This window comes from Mastomys coucha, unplaced genomic scaffold, assembly GCF_008632895.1.
Source record: "Mastomys coucha isolate ucsf_1 unplaced genomic scaffold, UCSF_Mcou_1 pScaffold10, whole genome shotgun sequence".
Lineage (NCBI taxonomy): Eukaryota > Metazoa > Chordata > Mammalia > Rodentia > Muridae > Mastomys > Mastomys coucha.
The window spans coordinates 654,698-680,991 of NW_022196892.1; the positions used below are offsets into that span (position 1 = coordinate 654,698).

Consider the following 26,294-nt stretch of genomic DNA (forward strand, 5'->3'; position numbering starts at 1 on the left):
CACATGGCATGCATCCTGGAGCCTGGATCAGTGATGAGTTCCAGTTCACAGGCTGGAGTCAGGTAGATAACATCAGAGGGTGAAGACCCTGAAGTAAGGAACCTGCCCCCACAGGTTTCTGTTGGGAAACAGCGATTCAACTCTTTAGCATCACTTACAGGGATTTCTGGACAGGCAGGCAAGGCAGGCCTTTTGTGTCCGTTGGGAAAGGTAAGAAACAGACTTACAATGGCTTTACCAAACAGGAGTTTATTTTTATTTACAAGGATTTTGGAGAGGGAGAGCTGTTGGCACTTGCTTGGTCAGACAATCACAGAGTTTATGGATCTTTTGGCCTTTTCCTCAGGTAAAACATGGTTGCTAATGGTCCAGGCATTGCATCCTCAATCAAGAAGGGAGAGGCAAAGTGAGGCTCTCAGAAAAGGCATGGGCTTTTCTAGTAGCTCCTGCAGACTTCTACTTCAATTTCATTGGCCATACCTGGTCACATGCTCACCCAAACCTGCAGAGGAAGCTGGGAGGATAAGAATCTAGGTTTACAGTCTCTGGTGGGAGGCAGCGAGAGAGATGGAATTGGGATTAACAGAGAATCAAGGTAGCTACTATGGTGCCCCTGGATGACCTGCCTTGAGGTCTTTCCATGACTTGCCATTTCTCTGGGGACTGATAAGTCCCCTGGGTGGTCCTACTCTATCCCAGATGCCCTGTCCTGCTCTTCATTACATGTCAGAACAGCACATGTACCTGTAAGGTGACAACCCCCAGCCCTCTATTTAGGAAACACACATCTTCAGCATAAAACCTCCCCAACAGATGCTTAAGATAGGTTCACTGTATTTAAACCAACATTTCTCAACCTGTGGGTTGTGACCCTTTCATGGGGGTGGGGGTCACACATCAGAAATCCTACATATCAGATATTTACATTATGATATTTAGTAGTTGTAAAATTAGTTATGAAAAAGCAATGAAAATAATTTATGGTTGAGGGGGTTACCACATGAGAAACTGTATTAAGTGGTTGCAGCATTAGGAAAGTTGAGAAGCACTGCTTTAGAGCTTTAGAGTTAGAAAACACACACACACACACACACACACACACACACACACACGGTGGGTGTTACAGGGTGTTACACATCTGTGCAGGCACCATCCATAAGGAAGAGACAGAATCTCCATTCACCTCAGACCCTGCTGGCCACCACACCATCATTTCCTGGAGGCAGAGCCACTGGCGCCCCAGCAGGGAAATCTGCCGTCTGGAGAGGGAGAACCTCTGCTTGTTTGGCAGTGCTGTTCTGACCTTCAAAGGACTTAAAAGCCGAGTCATGGATTTCACTCTTCAGGGGAAAGGATTCAGGCCTGGCTTACTTTCTAGATCTTAAAAAATGGCATAGGAGCAAAAGATTCAAGTATTCGGGTGTCACGGAGGAAGGGGCTTTGGAGGAAGAAGAATGGATGGGGAAGACCCAGACTGGGGGGGGGGGAAGGTCAGGGTCTCAGGTGACAGTGCTGGCAATATTGACCTAAGAGTCCATTCCATTACCATGGCAGTGGGGTCTTCAAATTACCATATATATCTTTCTAGAGGAAATCATTGTATAGTTGCTTTCCAAAACCTTGTAGCAAGCTAAGGTTCTTTCCCTCTTCTTTTTGGCTAGAATTTAAGCTAGAGTTTTTATACCAGTAAGAAATAAAGATTGGCAGTTACAATTCCATGACCAGGCCAAGGGTTCCTGTGCATGTGTGCAAGTGTGTGTGTGTGTATGTGTGTGTGTGTGTGTGTGTGTGTGTGTGTTGGGACCACTATGGATAGTGAACGAAGAATTTGGGGGGCTTCAGAGGAGGCACTGGGAACCTCCAAGCCAGGGAGCTAAGAAAGTTGGATATTTCTAATATACCCACTCTTGGGTGCTTCAGCTTAGCTATATGTTCAAACCCACATCCTGGACTACCTCTAGGAGTGTGTTAGATAAATAGGTTCCAGGGACTGTTCACAGGACTCTCTGATTTGTATATACAGTAAACTTGGCAGTGTGCTGTCTAGAATGTGCTGGAAGCTGGAGCTCTGTGGTGAGGTGTGGTTAGTAATTTAGGGAGGGCAGTGGGGAGGAGAAATAAAAGCCAAACTACGAGGCAAGCTGGAAAGGCCTAAAATTGCTTTGCTTGGGACTCTTCCGACCTGGCCACAGCCTGCTGTGGCCTCCCATGCCCTTCCTTGCTACAAAATCTGGTACCTTCTTTGCTTGCTCTGGGATTTCTAAAACAGGTGTCTTTGGCCTCAGGTTAAGCCAGAGTTGAGCTGTTCCCAACTTTAGGAGCTGAGCTGCTCCAAGAAATAGGCCTTATTGGGCAACGGAGGCAGAATGGAGGGACCCCTGGCCCCCTTCCTCACTTCTGCTAGGGAAATCTCAGTGAGCCGTATCAAGGATGGCACCTCTGGAGGTCTTTCCTTGCAGTGGCTTCCTCTCTAATGCAGGAAGTCTAACTGCTCAGAAAGAAAAGTCCAGAGACTTTCCTGTGGGGAGTGTGTGTGGGTCTCCAGCTTCCCAGGGATAGCTGGCCTTTCAGGTGCGCCTTGCTGGCATCATTGTGGGCTAGGGTCCTCAGGTTCAGACAAGCTGGAGGAGGACTGGGCCAGAGTGAGTGGCAGGAGCTGAATGGAGGGAACTCTACAGCGCTCTCTCTTCGCTGGTCAGTGTGGTGATTCTGCGCAGGTTTTCTCGGACTTTGATGAACTCAGGGGGGTGGTCCTCATCTCTCTGTGGTGGGTTTTCCAGCTGGAGCAGAGAAACACAAGGAATGAATTTGGCAGGGTTGGTTGAGGGTGGCGGGGTGGGCTTCCTATTCTCAAAAGCCATGGTGCTGGACCAAGGGTCCTATCTATGAGGAAAGCCTGGGGTAGGTTTTATAAACCATCCTAAAGTTGGGATGTGTATCAGGAGGGTAGACACTTGAAAGAGAGTCATAAAGATTAACATGAACAACAACAACAAAAAATCTACCCTCACTTTAGAAAACATTACTAAAACAGTACCCAAGAGGAAATATCTCCATCTCTGAATATGGGGGAGGAGGTGATGTGCAAATGACCTCTTAAGGATTGCAGCCTTGGGTTTTGAGCTCGGGCCTGTTCCAGCTTTGTAGCCCATATCCATTCTGGAGAGTGTTTTCCTATCCCTTAATGTACCTCATCTCTGCCACTATCCATGTCCCCAGCCAGACCTCCCAGGACACAAGAACCCAGAACTCTCTGTTTACCAACATGAGGACTGTAAGAAGAGGATTCTCCTTGGTTCAAATCACTTTCTTCCTCTGGTCTCAGACCCTCCCACCTATGAAATAGAAATGCCACCTGCTCTGAGGGCAGGGATGATCAGCAGATCTACCTTCCAGGATATAGAACCTTATAGGAAAGCAGAGGGTCAGAGAAGTGATGCCACTGGAGTGGAGTCACACAGTAGGGCAGAGGTAGATTCTTGATCCCATGCTGACCTTCCTCTTGGAGGAGGCTCGGACGGAAGCTGGATGCCTCCTACCCACCTGGTTCAGTCTCTGCTGCCGTCTCAGCAGCTCCTGCTTGAAGGGGCACTGCATCCGCTTGGCCTCTAGCTCCTCCTCCTTCTTTTTTATCAGCTGATTCCTGCGACGGTGCTCCAGGACCCGCTGCAGCTCAGGCTTGCTGTCCACACCCAGGCCCCTGAGGGTAAGGGGAACAGTTAGGATACTCTTTCCTAGTCTGGGCCTGACTTTTCTGGTGCCACCAATCCCTGCATTATCTCTTAGAGCTGTTTGGGAAACACCGAAAGGGGGCGCTTTCTCTGCCCCATGCCCAGGCAAAGAGGCTCCGCACTTCCACAACACAGCAGGGCAGGCAGATGCAGGTACAGCAGGTGAGTGAGAATTTCAGACCAGGCTGGGGAGACCAGGTATCACATGGTTGCTGGATATTTTTACTAGAGCTTCTGATGATGGAAATGCTGGCCTTCACTCTCTTAAAATCTCATGGGAATTAATTTCCTTACAAAGATATCTATTTATCCCCATTTTACAAGCCAACTTTTTTAAGTCTAGGAGACAAAAAACAATGCCTGGTTTTCATGTTTCCTTGATTATCAGTCACATGTAATGACCTTTAAAATGTTTCTAGCATTCACATTTTATCATTTGCATATTATCCCACTCATTTTGCTTGCCCTTTCCTTGTAGACTAAAGTAAACAAATATATGAATATTTTATACTGTATATGTAATTTTTAATATAATTTATTTATACTGCAAATATTTCAGTTTGCCTGAAGCTGTTTTTCATCATAGTGGTACTTTTTTTTAAAAAAAAAGATTTATTTATTTTATGTATATGAGTACACTGTAGCTGTACAGATGGTTATGAGTCATCATGTGGTTGCTGGGAATTGAATTCAGGACCTCTGCTTGCTTGATCTGACCACACTCACTCTGGCCCCGCTCGCTCTGGCCCAAAGATTTCTTTATTATTATATGTAAGTACACTGTAGCTGTCTTCAGAAACGCCAGAAGAGGGTGTCAGATCTCTTTACGGATAGTTGTGAGCCACCATGTGGTTGCTGGGATTTGAACTCATTACCTTCGAGAGAGCAGTCACTGCTCTTAACCGCTGAGCCATCTCTCCAGCCCCGTGGCGGTACTTTTGATACTAAAATAAATGACTATCGCAAAAACAAGTGAGAACACGATAATGTTATAATATTAATAGAAAACAAACCCACAAACAGCTCCATGTGCAAGGGGGTATCTGTTGCATGACTTAGAATGGAAATCATGTCCAGGTCCAATTCAACAACTAGCCGGCAGAGGGCGCCATGAAGCTACCACCAGCTTCGGCCAAGTCAGGGGATCAGGATCCTCACAAGGGATCCTCAGCCACCCTCTCCTACACTTGACATCCTGTGACTGGTGATCACAGACATGCCATAGCCCAGTTTACCCCTTGACTCTTCTGTTTTACTGCCATGCTCCCCCCCAGTAGAGGGCATGGTGAAGGAAAAGCCATCACTACCTGAAACCTCTACAATATCTATGTGTTCTCTAGATTTCTCTGCCAACGTGACCCGTCTCCCACCAGGGTTGACTCTTGCCCCTGCTTTAGGCCTTCCAGATATCGTCTCTTCCATGAAGTCGTATAGATAGTCCCCCTAGCCCAGTAGCCCCTCCGGAGTCCCACATTCGTGTAAATCCTCAGCAACTTTCATTTCCCCTGGGGAGGGCAGAAGCTGGGTCTCCATTTTTTGTATCTTAGGTTTGGGCATGGTGCCCCGCACACAATAGGTATTTAGTAAATCTATGTGGCGTCTAAGCTCACAGAGAGTGGATAGGGCTTTCGGCTTCACACACTTTCTTCTGGTGACCCTGTTGGGGGCTCCAGGCAATGGCTAGGCCGGTCTTCCCAAGAAGGATTTTGCTAAGTCCAGCAGGCCTCTGCAGGATATTGCTGGACCAGTCAGCTGGGTGCCATCCTACCTTTTGTGGTTCATGAGCAGCTCACGGTGCAGCTCCTGATGGCTTCGAGAAGCCTTCACAGGGTTCAGCAACTTCTTGGGTTTGATGAGCTCTGAATTCCACTCTCTGTACTCTGGCCGGGCCATGAGTCCCTCGATGTCAGCCCGCTCCCTCTGGATCTCTGAGTACATGGAGGCTGTAGTGATGGGAAGTAATGTTACTTCACATCCCACATCCCAGCTGACCCCAGTGGGAGATCCTGTCCCACAGTGCTTGACACAGTGGCAAGAGAGTGCTTGAGGAATGGCATCCAAAGATGACCTCTGACCTCCATGTAGCTATGCACCCATGTGTACCTTCACACACACACACACACACACACACACACACACACACACACACACAAAGTGCATATAACTATATAGTCACTGGCTGTGCTTGATAGTTTTGTATCAACATGACATAAGCAGCTAGAGTCATCTAAGAGGGGGACCTCGATTGAAGAAAATGCCTCCATAAGAACAAGCTGGCGGCAGGGCTGTAGGACACTTTCTTAATTAGTGCTCATGTGAAAGGTCTTAGCCCATTGTGGGTAGTGCCACCCCTGGTCTGGTGGTCTTGAGAGCTTGCTCTAAGAAAGAATCCTGTGAGCAAGCCATGAAGAGTAAGCCAGCATGCCACACCTCTCCGTGGCCTCTGCACTGGCTCCTGCCTCCAGGTTCCAGCTTTGTTTGAGTTCTTGTTCTGATTTCCTTTAATGATAACTCCTGACGTGGAATGTCAGGCAATTAAAACTTACCCTCCCCGAGCTGCTTTGGTTATGGTGTTTCATCACAGCAACAGTGATCCTTACTAAGACAAGATGCTGACAGAAGAAAAAAAAAATCCCAACAGCAAAAGGTTTGAGTTTCTGCTTTTCTTTTTTTTTCTTTTTCAAGACAGGGTTTCTCTGTGTAGCCCTGGCTGTCCTGGTACTCACTCTGTAGACCAGGCTGGCCTAACTCAGAAATCCGCCTGCCTCTGCCTCCCAAGTGCTGGGATTAAAGGCGTGTGCCGCCGCCACACCGCATGGTGAGTTTCTGCTTTTCAATAAACTTGCATAAGAAAAGGAAAAGGTGTGTGTGTGTGTGTGTGTGTGTGTGTGCGCATGCGCAATCTGTAGCAGTTAAAGACAATTTGGATAAATGCTATGATAAAAGAAAACATCATCTCTTATTGTCCAACTCCTTAGCCATAGTGCCAATGTTGTGGCAGAGACACGAGGTTCCCTATTCTCCACACCAGAGAGTAGTATGTGAAATGCTGCTCTGTCCCTGTAACAGATGACTGCTGTCTTCTTGTCTGTCACACTCGTGTGTCCCACTTCTACCAAGTACCTGGATATTTGTCAGTGTACTTTAGATTAGGCAGAAAGGCTTCTCTGCCACAGACAGCTCCTGATATTTGAAATGCTTTAGAGGGAGGGAAGAGGACAGGAGAGAAGGGGAGGAGAGGAGAGGAAAGGAAAGTGGGGAGGGGAGCAGAGGGGAGGAGAGAGAAGAGGAGAGTTCTATAAAAACAAGTCACAGGGGACAGCTGTCCGGCTGTTAGCCATTAACGATTAGCCGTTTAGAGTAATTACAGTTAGGGGCAGATTCTGCCTCCCTCCTAGGCCGGGCTTTCAGAAGCACCCTAACCCCTTTTCTGACACAGACCTTTCTGTGATGTCTTGGCTGGTGCTAACCCCGTACACCTCTGTAGAGCTAGCAGGACTAAGCACTGCACGTCAGCTGGCTTGGCTGGTAGGGTTGAGCCTTTTCTGTGGGGTGAACATAGACAGTATCTGGTATCATAGGTAGCGAGCACTCAATAATGTTGTTTGGTAATCTGTGATAAGTAATTGGTGATCAAATCATATACACTCACAGACATACATACATACAAATCAAAACCCATACCTCAAACTTTTGAGGTTTTGATCTTGGGGAACCAGAGGCCTAAGTTGGATTCCATGTGACAGTGGAGGTAGCATGTCCCTACCTTGCACACTGAGATTCCACATTCTCTGTCTCTCAGCTTAGGTGGGCCTTGAACTTCTTATATAGTTGAAAACAACTATAATAAATTCATAGTTCTTGTGCCTCAACCTCCAATACCAACAGTGGAAAATTATTAATCATTCAAAGGTATTTTGGTGGTAGCCAGGCAAAGTATGAGATTATCTGCTTCTTTTTGTAAAAATTGAAAACATTTTTCCATATATTTTGTTCATAGTTTCCCTCCCCCTTCTTCTCCCCACCTTCCCATCCACCCACCTCCATACCTCTTTCTCTATCTCTTTAAAACACAAATGGGCAAATTAAAAAACAAAGAACTCAACCAAATCATATACACTCACAGATATGCATACACACATATCAAAACCCATAAAAATACAGAATCGGAAACCACAAAACAGGAGCCAAAGACCAGTGACACACACACACACAGAGACACACAGAGACACACAGACACACAGACAGACAGACAGATGGACACACACACACACACACACACACACACACAGAGAGAGAGAGAGAGAGAGAGAGAGAGAGAGAGAGAGAGAGAGAGAGAGAGAGAGCAATCAATGAGACAAAAACTGTAGAAGTTCCACTCATTTTGCTTTGCTCAACCTTCAGTTGGCCATGTACTGTTGGTCTGGGGCCTCCCTTAAGTCACTTCATATACCCAGGAGATCCCACTGGGCAATACTAATTTTTCTTTTGCAAGCAGCTGTCAATTGAAGCTGGCCTTTTGATTAGGGATGAGAGCTGGTATCCATTTCCCCTCTCACACCGGAACCCCATCTAGCTCGTCCTGTGCATTCTCAGAAGCACTTTGGAAATGAGGATTGTAATAATTTGCTTTCTCTCTATCTTTTTCATGAGGTGGTTTTTTTTCAGGTGATATCTAAATTTTTTGGTTCTTAGGAAAATGATTGTGAGGAGGCACCCTGGTTATTTATTTACTTTTGTATTAGAATCTCATATAACCTAGACCCGACCTCAACATTGCTCTATAGCTGAGCGTGACCTTGAACTTATTATCCACTGATCCAGGCCTATGATACTGTACCTGGTTTTAATCAGTACTTGGAATCAAACCCAGGGCTTCATGCATCCTGGACAAGCACTCTACCAGTTGAGCTATGTCCCCAGACCTCTAGTAAATGGGAACGTTAGAAACTAACCTACCATCTCCCTTTCTGCCCATCAAGAGAGCACAGATTTCTAGTTGATGGGGTTATGTCTCCTAGCAGCCAATATATCAGAATGCCTTGATGGAAACTGTATCCTTAAGATCTCTGTTTGGTATCTACTCATTACTGAGTTCTCTGATCTTTAAACAAATTCTCTGTAGACTTCCCATGTCCTCAGCTCCCATCTTGTCCAAGCTGCCAACACACCACACTTCAATATCTCCTTGGCTGTCTGGCTATTGACTGTGCCCTCACCTCTTTTGGGCCCCAAGCCCCCCAGTGCAGGGTACTTCTCATCAGCCACACCATCTTTAGATGAGCTCATTGTATATTGCCAACATGCTAAGACAGCAAACAGAAACAAATTACATAACTTTGGGGGAGTCATATAAAAATAATATTAAAATATAGAATTATAATTATTTAACAATAATATTTTTAAAAGACATACCTATCTATCCAGTGAAACAGTAGGAGAGAGATTCAGTTGGATGGCCAGAATAAATGCACAGAATTAAGAGCCACTACATAATAGGAATGACCGTTGAGAAAGTGTATGATAATGTACGCCATGCATTTTGCAGATGCTTATTTTTCTGTCATTTGCCAGGTACTGTGGTAGCACTAGGTACACAGAGGAGGGCTGAGCAAGTGGGGAGCCCTGCCCTAAAGATTACAAAGGGCTCAGACATACCTGTTTAAAGGACCAAGTTCAGTCAGGTGCTGGGGAGGGCCTCTCTGAGGAGTGGGGCTCAATATCTGGGCATTGAGAGTGAAAAGAGACTGCTCTAGGCCTAGGGAACAGCTGTCTGGCTCCCGCACCTTAAACAAACTGGGTCTGTTCTGGGAACACAAAGGCACACTGTGCCCAGAGTGGCAAGCTCTGGTGGAGGGGTGTTCACAGTGAGGGTGGACAGTTGGCTTCAGGTCCGGGAAAGGGAGAGGCAGATTGGATTTCTAAAAGGTCATGCCATATAGGGGAAAATAGTCAGCAGGCCTTAGGAATTTTTATTTCCTTCGCTTACAGTATGCTGCTTCTGTTTGCCTGTCAGTCTTCTGTTACATTCCAGAGAAACCTCAGATTGGCCCAGCTGACTTCCTTCACCCCCAGGCCACCCCCTCAGGAAGTTGTGATTTCCAGGGTGACTCTGGGAATACAAGTCTTGTCTGGTTTAAACCTTCTGTTGCTATTGTCTTGACATATCTCATACACGTTGGAGAGGAATTCCCTATTTTGTCCTGGGCCCTGTACATGGGTCACCTACACATCAGGTCCGTCAATGGCCAGCCCTGGCTTAAGGATCTCTCTGGACCCTTCACTCTTTTTAAATTAAATCTATGATGTATGACGAGGCAGGAGTCTCTGAGAGGGCAGCAGGAGCTGGAGAAACTGCTGCCTTTCTGAGTGCTGAACTCCAGTGTGTGTGTGTGTGTGTGTGTGTGTGTACAGGGCTTATGAAAGTTCTCAGGGTTTAGGAACTGCAAAGTGAGCCTTCTAGCCTTTTCCTATGTTAGATGAGGCTTCTGTAGGCAGATCCTTGAGTATGTCCTGTCATGAAGATACTGTTCAAGGGAGGATTTGGAGCTGTGTGGTCACAACTTGCTTCCCTGCAGGTGGCAGCCCTGGTTGCCTAGGAACCCTCTAATCTCTAATCTTGGCATTTGACCAGGTACTGCATAACTTCAAAGCAGAAAAAAAAAAAGCACTGGATTATCCTGGGGTCAGGCAGGGCTCCTGAGGTAGAAATCTGGGGTTACTCCCAGAGCTGCTGGGGTTCTGAGCAACCTAACACCGGTGAGGGTGTAGTCATGATGAGGTAACAAATTGAGCATCAGAAAGAGCAGTGCTGAAAGAAAACAAGCTGGCTGGTAAAAGAGGAGTTACATGGCTTCTAATTGCCTTAAGGGAGACTGAGAAGTATTTGACATTCACACTTGGATTTGGATTTTAGCTCTGTCTTCATACCATTGAAGATTTCTGTACAGGAGTCTAATGATGCTTGCCACATGATTGAAGATTTCTCTACAAAAGTCTGATGATGCTTGCCCACACCACTGAAGGTTTGTGTACTGGAGTCTGATGATGCTTGCCCACACCATTGAAGGTTTCTGTTCTGGAGTCGGACAATGCTTACAAGGCTCTTGACAAATGACTAGCTCTAAGTTGAATGTTTTGTGCTGGTTCCCAAGGCTGCCACAGACAGCAATGTAGCTTGTGAGTTGCACGCTCAGGCCTCAACCCCCGTTGATTAAACTGTGAAAAGTGGCCTAGAATTGCAGTGTGGCCACCTCGTTAGCTGATGTTGCTGTTAAATACATCCTGATCCTAGTCTCTTGTTTTCCTTAAAACAGGAGAAGTTAGTTAAGTCATTAGATACTAACCTTGGCTACATGTCAGGGTCCTTGGAGGTATCGAATCCTACCTTAAGAATTCCAATTTAATTGGCTTAGGGGTACAGTCTTTGAGAGATTTGAAAACTCCTGGGTGATTCAGTAGTCTTCATAAAGCAGGAAGAAGGGTGGGGTGGGAAGTATTCAAGCCTCTTTGCTCTGGCTCAGTAACTCTAGCTGGCTGTGACTGGCCAGTCACAAGCAGGTCTGGTTGAGGGCTTATTTCTTAGGTCTTTAACCCAGATATCCTCCTCTGGAGAATTATGGTATTTGAAGACTGAGGAACTCCTATTGGGCATGGAGCTCTGGGGCCAGGAAGTGTTGGCTAAATGAGTGGCCTGCATGTCTCTAAGAGGGCCAGAGGGTCTCGAGGATAAGAGTAAGGAAGACAGTCTCATTTTCCCCAGGTTCTCCCGGTGATCCAAAAGGTCCCACACAGCCCCTTCCTAAAGACTGAGTCTGATTATGGGTGTGCATAGCCTGCCTGATTGGAACAGTTGATGCTGGTTGGACCTATCTCTGGTCCCTTCCTGGGCAGTGAGGAGAGACCCAGAGGAGAACGATCCTCTTGCTACAGGGTCAAGTTTATCCTGAGAACAGCTGTGGGACCCTGGCAACTGCCCAAGGTCCCTTCACCTCCCCCACCCCTTTTTGACAGGGTTTCACCTATCCCAGGTTGGCTTCAAACTTGCTACATAGCCAAGGATGGATGACCTTGAACTCTTGATTGCCCTTCTCCCACCTCCCAAGGGCTAACAGTATAGGTATAGCCACATGTCCCATCTTTGAGGCATCAGTGGTCAATCTCAGGCCTTTATGCATGCTAGGTAGGTGACCAACTGGGCTGAATCCTTAGATTTGCCTATGGTCTTCATGTTCCTTCTGACTGCATTCCCGCTATTTTCAATGTCGTTACCATGTTTCTGATGCATCATCAGTCACAACAAATGACACTGGGTCCAGTAAAGTGTCCAGTGGGTAAAGCAAAAGGAACAAATGTAGCACATAATCATAGCTTGTGTGACCTCCGGCAAGTAGCTCACGCTCTCTCAGCCTCTGGCCAGTGGACGCATGGCAACCTCCACCACCCTAAGACCATTAGAAGGTGAGATGATGTGTTGTGCACACTGTAGTCTGCATGCTTCCTTGCTGAGTAAGCCCCATGCAGGCAAACTGTAAGCCTCCCATCCTGCCTGGTTTACAGTGAGCATGGGAACTATGAAATGAAGGCAACTCATTTTACAGTTGAGGAAATCAGAGCTTATTAAGTAAGCTAAGGTCAATGTTGAGTACTTAGCAAAGCCGGGATCACTGGACTCCAAACCTCGTACTCTTTCCACCACAAATTGTCCCCCAGGAATGGCTTGTTTTTGACTCAATAGAACCAATTTACAGCCCTTTGTTCTCCCTGTGTATTCAAGAAGCCCTATCTATGGAAGAGGCGGTTGATCCCCTTTGAGGGCTGAGAACATGAAGGCCAGAGAACCAGCCAGTGAGAAATGCAAATACTGCCCTGCTGCTTGAAGCAGCCTTCCCTTTCGGGCCTGTGGCCAGACTTCAACCCCCCCTGTGCCCCCAAACCTTTCTGGTTTAGCATCAGCAGGCCCAGAAGGGAGGCTTTTGAGAAGCACTGGCAACAGTGAAGGAGAAACATTCAGAAAAATGACAAGCTGGCTGTCACATGTCCTGCTTGTCCTTCCCTCCCTGCGGGTGGTTTGTATTTGTAGCTCACTGGCCAGTAACCTAAGAACATGCTTGGCAACATCTCTAGGACTCCCTGCAGACTCAGGCCGACCTTCTTCTTTGTCTTGGAGCTACCTGTCCATTTGGGCAAGAGGGCACCGGACTACTCCAGACTAGCTTCCTCAACTCCTCGTCTTGGTCCCCTGGAGGTGTTTAAGCAGCAAGAAGAAGGGTTGGGTTTGAAGGGTGAGGCATATAGGGTCCTTAGCAAGGTTGGGGATTATGCCATGCTGTTTGTTGGGCAGGAACCAGCATGAGCATACTACCATACTGCTGCCCTTGTGATCTGATGCCACGTGGCAGTTGGCTGGGGGGTAGGGGTGGGGAATCACAGCAGGAGTTACCACACATCACACTAAGAAAGCCATCAGGATCCAAGCTGCCCAGAAACCTGTGTAGGAACTGTCTCAAATTTAGAGACCATCCCACTTACAGCAGCTTCCTAGTGACAGGCAATCCTCTCTCTAGTGCCTGATTTCTCTAGTCCTAGACTGGCTGTGTACCACATGATGAAGCCAAGTCCATCAGCAAGGTGGGAATTACCCATAGCCTGCACTACCAGTCTAATCCCCCGACTCACAGAACTCGCAATAAACTGAGAAGGTGGGCAACCCCTTCTTAGGAACAAACCTCAGAGAAGTCATCTGATTTCTCTAGATTTTACAGCTGGTGTAGGAGGGAGCCAGAACCTGTACTGAGCTCTCTCTGGTGCCCAAACCCGAGTTCTGGGCTTTTCTCATTGCATACAGAACCTGGACTATCTGTTGATTTTGTCTATCTGTTCACTATTAAGTGAACCCTCCTTGCTGACCCTACATACCCCTACTGTATGATAATGGATTTAAGAGAGGCTATAGCGGGTGTTAAATTCCTCTCAGTATTTACAAGCAAAAGATCAACCAGACTGCAGAGCTGTAACTGAGAGTCTACTTAACCCCTTATCCCCCACCCCCACTTTATATCCCTGCATCATCTCACCTCAGTGAGGCAGGGTCTCAGTCCCTAAATTTTGAAGGGTTCAGTTGCTGAGACAGCTTTCTCTGATGCTCCTCGGTCATTCTCTTTCCCTCCACCTTCTCCTAGAACACACTCAGTCTAACAGCATGTGAAGCAGAATAGATCAGAGTCTTACTTCTCCACAGGTCCTGGGCTATGAGCTCCTCTGCAGTGCCCCGGGGCTGTTAGCTCTTCTGCAGGTCTCAGACTTAGGGAGTGCTAAGCAGGTCCCAGATGGCTGAGGCAGCCGCCCCCAAAGGGCGGGCCTTAAACCCCCAAGATGGGAGGCAGTTTTGCATTCCCATTTATTCTGATATCAATAAAAAAGAACTGTTGCTATAGAAACCGTTATTTCACTTGGTGAGTGGCCATGTCCGAGACTCAGAACACCATGTCCAAGCCACCCTGATTGAGAGGCACAAATAAATACATGTTTTGTCAGATTGATCAGGCATAAGAATCATGCCAATCTTTGTTCTGAACAAGGCGGCTCCTGACTTCTGTGGAGGAATTTCCCTTGTTTGTATGGGAGGGGATTCTAGCACTTCCCCAAAGGGAGTGGGAGGACCGTGCTTCCTGTTGCAGTGAGGGATTCTTTAGAACTTGGCTGGTAGATACTAGCAGGGAGGGAACTATACCTTGAGTCAGTTCTTGGCAATCCTCCAGGCATAGGTGTAAGAAACATTGTGAAATGAAGGGGTCGTCTACAAATGTGTTGGGCATGTGGGCATGCAGGGCAGCGGTGGCACACATTTTAATCCCAGCATTTGGGAGGCAAAAGCAGGTGGATCTCTGTGTTCAAGGCCAGCCTGGTCTATAGAGTGAGCTCCAGGGCAGCTAGGACTACACAGAGAAACCCAGTCTCAAGCAAACAAACAAACTAACTAACTAACTTCACATAATTAACTTCATACCTGGAACTTCACAGAAGAACCAGCAGGGTGTAGCCCAGGAAAAGGACAGCAGATAGAATTTGCACCCAGACCACCCTCTTCTGATCCCAATCCTTTCTGCACTTTGGCTTTCCTGTCTGTCAGCTGAGGGTAACAGTGTGGCTCTGTGTGACCTCAATGAGATGGTGTTCACTAATGCAGCAGCCTGTCACTAATGCAGAGAACTGTCATGTGTTGAGACAGGGCCTCCACAAGCATGCTTGTGCCTGGCCACAATGAGAATTTGTGCAAATAAAAGCTGAGGATGTAGGCAAAACCCCAAAGACAATCTAGAGGCTCGTAGATCAAAGGCCTTCTCTGCACCTCTGAGCTAGTTTCCACTTGAGCATTGGGCCTATTCTGGTTTTTGGCATTATCCTCTGTCCCCCCACTGAGGAAACAAGCACCTGCCAGTGAGACTAGTCCTGTACTCCAGTTTACTTTCTCATGGAACTTTGGTTGGCCAAGAGCGATAAGGCCCAACCCAGGATGCATGTCACAGGTAAGCAGACACAGTCTACATACAGTTTTGGGTTCTTTTTGGCCATAGAATCTGTTCACTTGGTCAACATCTAATATATATATATATATATACACACACATATATATATATATGTATATATATATATACATACACAAACATATATATATAATTATATATATATATAATTCCTGGTATGATCTAAGTGGGCATATAATGGGAAGGAGACAGATAGTACCCCAGTCCTCAGGGAATCCACATTCTGTGTGTGTGTGTGTGTGTGCGCACGCACGTGCATGTGCGTGTATGTGCGTGTGTGTGTGCATGTGTGTGTGTGACAGTAGATAAAGATACATACAAGAAAATATCAACCAGCGATGTATGGCTGTAGAAAGACTGAGTGAGGGAAGGGCAGAGACTGGAAGCCTGGGAAGAGTGGGCACAGCCGAGGCTGACTCACAAGGAATTGGTCATTGCTTCTGTGGGACAGATTTTTAGGGTGAGCACAGCTAGTGTCCTGGTGTGTGAATGAGCTGGGGATGGTAGGGAAGGACCAGCAGAGCTGCCATAGGGAAGGGGGGAAGTGGTGGCAGGGCCTGGGACAGGGAGACTCAGGAGGGTATTTGGAGTAGACTACTCTGAAGCCAAAGAAACTTAGAGTTGCACATTCTCGGGCATGAGACAGTATTCTAGGAGCAATGTGTAGTCCTCTGTGTCTATTGCTCCGAAGTCTGCCTTTCTGGAAATTCCTGGAATGGTGGCCTCCCCCAGCTTCCCACCCTGGCTGCTCCATTTTACTCAACTCTCCCGACTGAATAGGACGATAGAAGTCTTGTAAGGGCCGGGGGTGTATCTCAGCTGTAGAACGCTTGCCTAGCATACAGGAAGCCTTGGGGTCTATCTCCAACATTGCATAAAACTGGGTGTGGTGGTTCATACCTGTAATCCAAGACGATCAGCAGTTCAAGACCATCCTCAGCTCCATAGCCAGTTTGAGGCCAGCCTGGGCCATATGGAATCTCATTTAAAAATCAAAATCAAAGACTTGTCAAACCACTATTGCTATGCCTGCTTCCTTCATTTTATTGTACAGAGAAGGAATTGGGCATGTTTTAGGGGGTTTTGGTGGCCCATCAGAACTGACCTTGGTGCCTTCTGACAGCTCAGGATCTAAAGGCCCTAAGTAGGGACTCTGAGAGCTTCTACTAATGTAAAGAAAAGACAGAAGCCCACATCCCAGACCATTGTAGAGGGGGTGGCCCCAAGAGTCCCCATACTGGCCATGGCACTATTCCTTCTGTCCACTCCTGTTCTAGAAAGTCCTGGTAGCAGGCCCAGGACAGTTAGGCAAGAAACCTGAAGGCAAGGCGAGGTGTTGTTTTCTCTGTACAGCCATAACTCTGTTGCTCCACAGGCTCACCCACTAGGCTGGCAGCTCAACATCAGGGGCCTTACCTTATTCTTATCCTGACTTCTGTCCCAGTACATAGATGCTTGCTATGGATTAGACCTGAGGTGTTCCCCACAAAGGCTCAGTGCTGAAGTTTTAGGCTCCAGATGTGCTATTGACAACTAGTCATGATGGCCTTACCTTCAGCAAGAGATCAATGTATTGGTGGGGTCACAACTGAATGGGCTATCAGAAGGGAGGAAGCAGGTCTCTGGGAGGGGGTGACTTTGGGTCCATTTTATCCCTGTATCACACCCTTGGACTCCATGTGGTAAACGTTTCAGTCTTGTCATGGTCTTAGAAGCAATGGGAGCAGTGCTCAAAAGCTACAGCTGACCTGAAGATATCCAAAGGATGGGCACCAAGAGCTTGCTGCAGCTCTTCCTGTCCTGTGTGAGCGCTCATGACACTGCACAGGAGATGGGCAGCCAGAGACACCACTGTCCACAGGAGAGACTGCGGCACCTTACATGGAGTGCAGCCAATCGGTATGTCAGCCTGTAAAGGATGTCCTCTACATTGTAGGAAAAACGTATAGGGTGACCCCCTCCCTATCCCTTCTTAAATGCACACATAGAGAACCTATTTCTATGTAAACAAATCTGTCAGCAGTGGTCAGTTCTAGGAGAATAAATCTCAACTGCCATAGCTAGGCATTACTGGAGTGTGAAAAACCGAAGTATCGGCTTATGCTCATAGATTACCATATCAGGACTTTTGGTGGGGGCCTAGACAGGGAAGTGTGTGTGTGTGTGTGTGTGTGTGTGTGTGTGTGTGTGTCTGTCTGTGTTTCTGCGGCTCAAAAGCAGGACCTTGGGCATGCTGCATAAGTGATTTACCCTCGCCTGGCCCAGGAATAGGGATTTTGCATACTGCTCTCAGGAACCCTTGGTATTAACCTTTGAGAACTACTCTTTGATATAATAAAATTATAAGCCCCTGTTCTTTTGTTACTATTCTGTAATGTTTGTGGCTTAATAGTGAGCAAACCCATCTATATATTGCTTTTGTTTGCATAGGAAAGCAGAAAGGACACAAAGCATGGGGGACCCACCTCTTCCAGCACCTGTCTTGAAAGTCAGCTGGAAATCCTATGTTCATTAGTAATATGGAAGAATAAAGAGACCTGAGCAATGAACCCATCTGGAGAGTGTTCCAGAAATCTTCAGGGTTCTGCCCTCTGCCAGCTGCCTTTCTTCTCAGAAACGAAGAACCTTAGAAGCTGATGGGCAGAAGTCTCACTCAGCCCCATAGTGGGCTGGGGGCACTGAAGGAAACTGCCACTCCTCCCTGCCACACTCACCCCTGGCTCTGGGAAGTATGAGAGGAAAGGGTCCTGAAGACCCGGGAAGGCATAGTTGGGTGCAAGGCATTTCCTGCTGTAGTGCAGGGAAACTCTTCTAAACAGCTTTTCTTTCTTTTCAGCTTAGTTTACTTCAGTCCAGTAGTGTCAAAAGCAATTCAGATGGGCCCGCAAACATCAGAGAAGTTTCCACAGCAACTCGAAACTTCTTCCTTGACCCTGTGTTTTGGAGTTTCAATCTCCAAAGAAGCCCACAAAACAGTCCCCGGATCAAACTGGCCGCCTCTCTGGCCCCTCTGAGTGTATTCTTGCTGAAAGGACTTTGGGGCAGGGGAAGGAGTTCGCTGGCAGTAGAGCTTGCCATGGGGCCTGCAGAGAGATTGTAGATTGGTGAAGAGTTGCCTTTCCAAGGGAAACATGGGGGGGGGGTGAGGGAGGGAGGGAGGGATTTTCAAGCGTTGAACACAGGAAGTGGGGCAGGGCAGCAAGAACCAAGTGTCCTTTTTTTCTGAAAGCTGGCTCTGAAACTGCTGCCATTGGCATAGTGAATTTGGTCTCTAAGAATGATCTTACTCTTATTTTAGTGTTCTTGCTGTGAGACAAACCAGGACATATTCTCATGCTCCTCTCTTCCCTCCTCTTCCCTCCTCTTCCCTCCTCTTCCCTCCTCTTCCCTCCTCTTCTCTTCTCTTCTCTTCTCTTCTCTTCTCTTCTCTTCTCTTCTCTTCTCTTCTCTTCTCTTCTCTTCTCTTCTCTTCTTTTCTCTTCTCTTCTCTTTCATCTCTCTCCCTCTCCCCCCCTCTCTCCCTCTCCCTCTCTGTCTCTCTCCCTCTTTGTCTCTGTCTCTGCTTATGGGTATGATGAGAAGATCACAGTAAGCCATATACTTTCAGAATGCCCATGGCTGCAGTCCTGGGTGGTAGAGAACAGTACTCCTAGAAGAATTTGAATCTCAATCTCAGAGAAGCAATGGAATTATTTAGTACAACTGCACCAATTTTATGTTTGAAACTATTTGCAATATATGAGGTTCAAATTGCCCCAGGGTCCAGATTTTTGTTCATTTGTTTATTTTGTTTTTTTTTGTTGTTGTTGTTGGTTTTTTTTTCATGTAACGCTCCTTGGTAGTAGTAGTGGACTGGAGGTTTTCCGCCCCCTGGTGGCTAACAAAAAATACAGCCACCTGGGGAAGTACCCTGCTATTTACACTGCAAGAGAGAAAGAAGCCTTTCTCCCTAGGGTGGAAGTAACACATGCCAGGGAGACACTTATGAAGGGAAGATAAATAGCTTTCCAGATACGAGTGAGCAGAGTTATATCACAGAGTGAGTTCTTCCAGTCAGGAAGAACTATGAGTATCTGGTGTCAACCCAGACTCCAGCCCTGGATCCATGGCTGAACAGCTAGGTGACTTTCAACCTGCCCTCCTTATCTCTAAAATGGGGCAATTGTTCTGATGAACAGAGGGTATAGGGCATGGAAACCTCTGGCCCAGAGTTGGGCCACCTCCCGAAGTGGCAGCCATTATCTTAATGTCACATGCAACAGCATTAAAGTTTCCATTCTAGTGAAAGGTTGCAAATTCATTATGAAGCAAATGAACAGGTTAACTATGCATGGGGAAACAAGAAACCAGTATTTTCAGGTGTGACTAGTAGCTAGTTGTAGCTACTAGTGTGACTAGCATAGGATTATGGGGTAAGTTCTGTCCCTTTTTCTTCTCAAGTTCTCCAAATAGCTGTGGATGCGTGCATGGCTGTTATGGTTGTTTTTGTTGGAAACAGGGTCTTGCTTTGTCACATGGGCTGTCCTGGAAGTCACTAAGTAGCCCACACTGGCCTTGGGCTTGCAATGATCCTCCGAGTGGCACTATACTCCTCTGTGTTTTTCTAGTAGTATACTCTTACTTGGGTGAGGTTCAAGGCTGCTATCCAAGGATACGGTTGCTCTCTCCCATTGCATACTATACTCTCTTAGGGACATCGAAAGGCTACCTCACTCCTGTTCTCCTGTTTTTCCTTGTGTTGGACAGTGGGAGAAGTGATTCCTGAGTTCATGGCTGTAGATTTGAATTTCATCATCACCCCTAATTGTGTTGTCTTAGACAAATCATTCTACTATTTGAGTTCCAGTTTCCTCATTTCCCAACAGGAGTGGGTATGGGCTTACATCCTCAGAGGAGGTCATGCCTGCTCTGCCTATCAACACATCCTGTGTCCCTCATAAGACAGAGTGCGCAGTAGAGGCCAATAATGATCAGGATGAGTACAGGAGTAAACTGGGATGACCAGATGACAGGGGTAGAGCTTTATGAAGACAATGACAGCAACAGACGGCCAGGGTCATTGCCATTATTTCTGTTCTAGGGAGACAGGCTGACTTTGGAGAAGTAGCCCTGAGTCTGAAAGTGTTTTCTACCTCTGAGATGGGTAGAACGATTCTTGCTAAAGACCATGGGCTGCTGCTGCAGCTCTCTGGGGCTATCTATTTACTAAATGGAGAGGATATTTAGGGGATCTGTTAGCATTGTGAAGGTGGAACTAGATGACGTTTGCTGTTTCTACTGAGTGTTCCTAATCCTCAAGGAGGCCTTTGTCTCTTTGTGGGGCGGGAGGGGGGCGAGATGGACCAGCCTCTGACCTCTGTAGCTCTGACTTGTCTGCTGTAAGCTGAGAATGACAGCTCACAATAGCAGTTCCAGCTAGAGAAAGCTCAAGGCCTTCCTCCTTTTAGAGATCTTGCTGCCAGCTTTAAGTGAACTTTTGAAATCTGATTCTTTGATTGGGGGTTGCAGGCTCCGTGCGTATTGGGTTAGACCTTCTCCTCCAAGAAAGCGCTGTTAGTTCTGAAACCTTGGCCAGGTATTGTCTGGGGGCTTAAGGCAATCCCTGTTCAAACCACTTACTAACTTGGTGGGCGTTAACTTTCGCGGCAGGGGCGGGGCTCCGCAACTGAGCTCTAGGCACCCTGGGGACCCAGGCAGGCACCACCACAGCAAAATGCATTGCAGACCCAGCCGCCTTACTTAGCACTTCTGTCTTCATAGCCTGTGGGCTAACCACTAGCTGAGACCAAGGCAAAAGACAAAAGGGCCAAGTCCCTTGTCACTTCCGAATCACTTCCCCAGGAGGGCAATTTTCACCTTCCCTGATCCCCGACCAGTAGGAATTTAGTTCTTGAAGGAAAGAAAGACCCTAAGCCTTCATCGAAGGCATTTTCTCCTTCTATTCGTCTATATCCAGATGTTTTTCCAAATTATTTTTATGCTGACTATATATTCGTTTATTTTAGTATTTGAATAAAAGACTTCTGAAGTATCCCTAGTAGAAAATACAGTGCTTATCCGCGCATAAGCAAACAAAAAATTAGAGATGAACACTTGTCATCCACAAAATTCAAAAGCCCGCCGCGTGTTTCCTTCCCAGTTGTTGCACGTCCACAGTAAACAAGCGTTTTCTGAACTGCCTGGAGCACGCTGTTCCCTCATCATGGGCAACCACCCATGGCACAACCAGGGCTCCCTGGTCGGTGGTGGGCAAGGCTCATGGCTTTTCCTCCCCCGATCCTCTGCCGGACTTCCCACTTTGCTCTCAAACCTACCTACTACCCTCGATGCTTGCTGAAAGATCTTGGACTGGGGACCCTGCCTGGCACAAGCCCTTATAGGGACCTCGCGGGACCTCTGCAGGCAGGACACGTAATGTTAGCAGAAGTTTGCATTTGTGCCCGCGCATGTGTTTCCACACTCAGAAAGAGGGCATGGATAAAAAAGGAGAAAGAAGAAACGGAAGGACAGAGTAAGAAGTGATGAAAAAAACGTCGAAGCTGTGAAATGATGGGAAGAAGAAACCTAGCGCCAAGGAAGGAAGGACCAGGGGGGCTGCTATCTGCAGAGGGTGGTGGTGTAGTTCCCACTTACCTGACCTGAGCAGCACCGCTCGGTACAGCCCGGTGGCCTCGGCGGGCGCATTGGCCCACTCGCCCAGCTTCTGCGCCATGCCCTGCGCTGTGTATCCCCACGGCGGAGCCTGGACTGAGGCTTGAGCAGCGTCTCACTCGGAGATAGTGACGCGCCCGACTGCTCCACCCGTAGGGGATCTGGTTACCGTGGGCTGTGCGTGAGATCCAGTCTGCTTCCCAGATCTGCGTCGGGTGTGCGGTGGTGTGGGAGGGCCAAGGGGCACAGGCAATCTCTGTGCCCCGGGAAGCGGGCGGGTGTCCGGATACTCGTGCAGCATCACACAGAGCGCTGCCAGCCTGGCCTTCTGCCTACTTCGCCCAGTTCTTGGCCACTGGCCTCTGTGAAAGCTGCAAGCAGGTATGGGATTAGGAAGCGTTATTTCTGGGATCTGTTCCCGGCTGAGCTGGAGAAGCCCAGGGTCCTCATCTGAGATGCACAGAGATCCATAGCTCACAGGGTTACAGGGGTGAGGCTCGGCAGGTGTAAGAGGAAGTGCTTAGAACCTGGCAGGTTCGAAGCAGACGCTATGCGCAGGTACTTTTATAGGTGACTTGCGATCTGAGGGTGTTGCTCACTTGGTAGAGTGCTTGCGTGAAGCCCTGGGTTCAAGACCCAGCATCACATAAAACCCGGGATTGTGGTACACACCTGTTACCCTAGAACTTAAGAACTGGAGTTAGGAGGATCAAGAGTTCAAGGTCTTCCCAAGCTACATAGCTAGTTTGAGGCCAGTTTGTGCTACATGAGAGGTGTCTCAGAACACAAGCAAGTAAAAAAAAAAAAAAACACACCACAAAGATTTGAGTGGTACTGTGAGGCTGGGACATTGCTGGGGTAGGGAAAAGTCAGTAGGACTTCTCAAGACCAAACTGATTTCTCTGGCTTTGTGGTATCTCTTAAACAGCCAGAGAAGAAGACCAATGGAAGAGTCTGAAGGTGGATGGGGAGAAATCCACCATGCAGTTGTGGAATATTTGAGATGTCCACAGCATTGGTTACCCACTCTGCCAGCACTGGGCTGCTCTGTATCTAAAACAAGAACATGTGATCTGGTTCATTCACTCTTAATGAAGTTGGGTCTCTTAGCATTCTGATTCTACAGAGGAGTACTTGCCACATAAGCAGACCTGAGTTTGGATTCCCAGAACCCATATAAAGCTGAGTATAGTGACATACATTTGTAGTCCCAGTGCCAGGGAAGTGGAGACAGATTTGTGGGTCAGGCTGGCCAGTGAGTCTAATTGACTCAGTGAGCTCCAAATTCAAGGAGACATCTCCGAGGATAGATCAGCTGGTAACAATGCTTGCCCCCAAGTCAAACTACATAAGATTGATCTCAGGAATTCCTTCCGTGGAAGGAGATAACCAACTTATGCAAGTTGTCCTCTGACATCCACACGTGACCACCGCAACCACGGCACATGTGTGTCTCCTCATTCCCCCCAAAATCTCTGAGGCTTTGGCCACAGAGAGGACTGAATGGCAAGGGTGAAAGTCTTCCCTGGGGAAATCACTGTAACGTTTTGAATGTGTGTGTGTGTTTACATGACATATTTTCTTTCATGTGTGTGAGTGCTTGTGGAGGTCAGGTCCCTTGGAGTTATAGACCAATGTGAGTGGTGGGAACTGAACACAGGTTCCCTGCAAGATTAACAACTGCTCTTACTCTGAGTCATTTCCCAGTGCTTCGTCAACAACAACAAGAAGCTTGAGTTAGCTTTCTTTTGCTAACCCAAGGCAAACAATTGAAAGTAGGGAGGATTGCCACTTGATCCACATTTTCCACCTTCCATTCCAGTAATGCCACCAAATTATGACTTCATCAATAAACCAGTCCAACCAGTGAAGTGAGTCGTCGTGACCCAACCACCTCCCCAAAGCCTCACACGGACTGTTATGACCACTGGGACAAAGCTTTGGACACATAAGCTTTTGCAGAGTATAGGGGGACCCTTCACATTTAGAAGTTAAGACAGTACAAAGAGTTTCTTGTATTCTACACTCAGTGTCCCTGTCCTTAGCATCATAATGTATGTAAGGCAGGCAAGATGATTCAGCAGGCAAAGGAACTTGAAGCCAAGCTTGAGGACCTGAGTTCAATCACTGGGACCCACATGACTCCTACCAGTTGCTGTATCATCTCTACAAACATGCTATGGCATGCATACCCTCCTACAAATAAATAAGTAAATAAATAAGTGTAATCAAATGTATGCAAGATGTATGCATGTGCCATAGTAGGTTTCTTGAAACAAATGAGCCAGTTTGTTATACTCTTGTTAACTGATTCATCCTTTATTCTTACTTCGGTAATTCTTATTGAATGCACTTCTCTGTTCCAGGATATCACATAGTCTGCTGTGTTGTTGTGTCCCCTAGGCTCTTCTTGCCTGTGACCTTCACAGTTTTTAGTTACTGTGTAGTTCCACAGACAAATCAAGGAAAGCTGCCTGCTCCCGGTGTGGCACTGGAGTCCCTAGAGGCTTCCCGTTTTGAGCATTGCCACCAAAGAAGACCGAGAAGGGGGACAGTGTTTGGGGACTGGTCAGGCTTCTTTTTGTTTGCCTTCACAAAGGGATTGAGGGCACAAGTAACGTCATCCATGGAAGGAAATTCTGGGACATAGAAAAAGGACCTACTCCAGAGAGTTAGAAGGACTCACAAACTCTTCTCCTGTGTCTCCCCACACAGATCTGGCAAGCAGACTGACTGGGTCTCACACACAGCCTTAGCATTACAAAGAGTGCAGCTCCCAGACGCCCTTGGCACACCTGCCAGGCTTTTAAAGTGGAAAGCCCATCAGGAATAAGGCTAACCAGTGCCCCATGGAGCGAGGTGGCCAGGGCTGGGCGGGGGTGGGGGGGTGCCCCTCTGCTGAGTGGGCTTGGTAGACAAGTGGGCTCTTCACTCCCAGGTACTGGCAAAGCAAGGTAGCTCAGAAAAGCCACCTGGGTCTTTGCTGATGCAGTCCTGTAACTCACAGCCTTCTGCCAGGACTGGGCCGATTAATTCATGCAGCCATAAACCACTGACAGACTGGCAGGTGCCAGCTCCACCCACAATCCTCAGGGGCACTGCTTTTGCCAGGTGTAGTGACATTTTTGAGAATGTTGGAATACTGGTTTCTTTTAAAACTACAGAAATGTAAGAATGAGGTTTTGCTTAATCCCAGGTGTGGGGGGGGCGGGGGGCTGCTTTGGACTGTCTGCAGCATCTGACCATGATTTGTCTTGTGCTCTAGTAGAAGCCTGGTTTTGCCAGCTGCAGATGTTTTCTGAGATTATGTAACATTTGGAATTCTGGGAATTTTTCCAGAGGGTATATAAATGCTAGGGATCCTGAGAGGCAGGGTGGTTGTTTATGTGGTCATTTAGGGAGGTTGGTTGCAGTTTGTTAGTATCCTAGGTCAAAGAAGAAACAAAAGAAAAGAAATTAGATTCAGGGATCCCTACCCCCTTTCTCTTTCCTCTCCATCCTCGTTTCTCTCCTTTCCAGTGCTAGGGAGTGAAACCTGGGGAATAAAGGGTGGGAAAAGAAGAACCCACAAAGTAACAAAGACCAGCTACAGCCTGTCATGTAAAATACCCAAAGACTGCTGACCACAGCTCTACCTCAGCTGAGAACATCTGTGTCCCTCCTGTACCTCCTGGGGCCACCATCTGCCTCCTTTCCATGCCTTGATTGCTGAAAATCTTTAGGAGCTGGTGGCTAGTGACCTCAATGGTCCTGTGCCCTCAAGTCCCCCCTTTCCACTCTGCCACATTTTGTCTCCTAAAGGCTAGTGTCTCAGTATGACAATGACATAGTTATCAGACAGACATCCAAAAGGCATCCCCTTAGACTTGTCCCACAGAAAGTGACACTTAGGAAACTTGGTTTTATTTTGTCTTGCCTTTCCTCTTTTAAAACATGGCTGGCCTATGGAGCCCTGGCTGGCTTGAAACTCTCTATGTAGAACTCTCAGAGATCCACCTGCTTCTGCTCCTGAGTGCTGAGATTAAAGGTGGGTACCACTACACCCAGCATTTGGTTTGGTTTTAAATATCTAAATATTGAGGTTCAGCACATGCCCACAGAGAAATGAATTTTGAGTGCTACCTCAGTGAATTTTTGTGTGTGTTTACTTATAACCACTTCTGGACTGGGATATAAAACAGCCCCTTCTCAGGCAATACCCACTGTCTGCTCCAGGAGGTGTAGTTCTGCCCTCTGTACTGTGGTCTTGAATCTTTGGCTCCAGCAGTACACATGAACACATCTGGGCCTGGGTCTGGATCTGGGCCTGGACCTGGGTCTGGGCCTGGGTCTGGGCCTGGGTCTGGGTCTGGGCCTGGGCCTGGGT

General features: G+C 47.4%; 1 protein-coding gene across 5 annotated transcripts; it reads right to left on the bottom strand.

Annotated features, from left to right (window-relative positions):
* Window positions 1-233: 233 nt before the first annotated feature.
* Fam107a (family with sequence similarity 107 member A) lies at window positions 234-22,288 on the bottom strand. 5 transcript variants are annotated; one of them, XM_031344389.1, is made up of 5 exons: window positions 13,962-14,074; window positions 7,173-7,276; window positions 5,500-5,674; window positions 3,544-3,700; window positions 234-2,780 (listed from the first exon to the last, which is right to left on the bottom strand). In XM_031344389.1, the coding sequence occupies exons 3-5, from the start codon at window positions 5,667-5,669 to the stop codon at window positions 2,673-2,675; spliced, it is 435 nt and encodes a 144-aa protein (XP_031200249.1). In that variant the 5' UTR covers window positions 5,670-5,674; window positions 7,173-7,276; window positions 13,962-14,074; the 3' UTR covers window positions 234-2,672. The 5 variants fall into 5 exon arrangements, with proteins under 5 accessions (XP_031200249.1, XP_031200236.1, XP_031200243.1 ...); XM_031344376.1 differs by lacking the exons at window positions 7,173-7,276; window positions 13,962-14,074 and adding an exon at window positions 21,911-22,288; XM_031344383.1 differs by lacking the exon at window positions 7,173-7,276 and having other exon boundaries at window positions 13,962-14,091.
* Window positions 22,289-26,294: the final 4,006 nt, after the last annotated feature.

Bases quoted from the DNA above. Each gene is read 5' to 3' on its own strand.
- Fam107a (XM_031344376.1), bottom strand. From the start codon at position 21,989: ATGGCGCAGAAGCTGGGCGAGTGGGCCAATGCGCCCGCCGAGGCCACC. The intron at 5,675-21,910 runs GTAAGTGGGAAC...CCATCACTACAG, and splicing joins AGCGGTGCTGCTCAGGTCAG to CCTCCATGTACTCAGAGATC. The intron at 2,781-3,543 runs GTGGGTAGGAGG...TCTCTGCTCCAG, and splicing joins GGCAGCAGAGACTGAACCAG to CTGGAAAACCCACCACAGAG.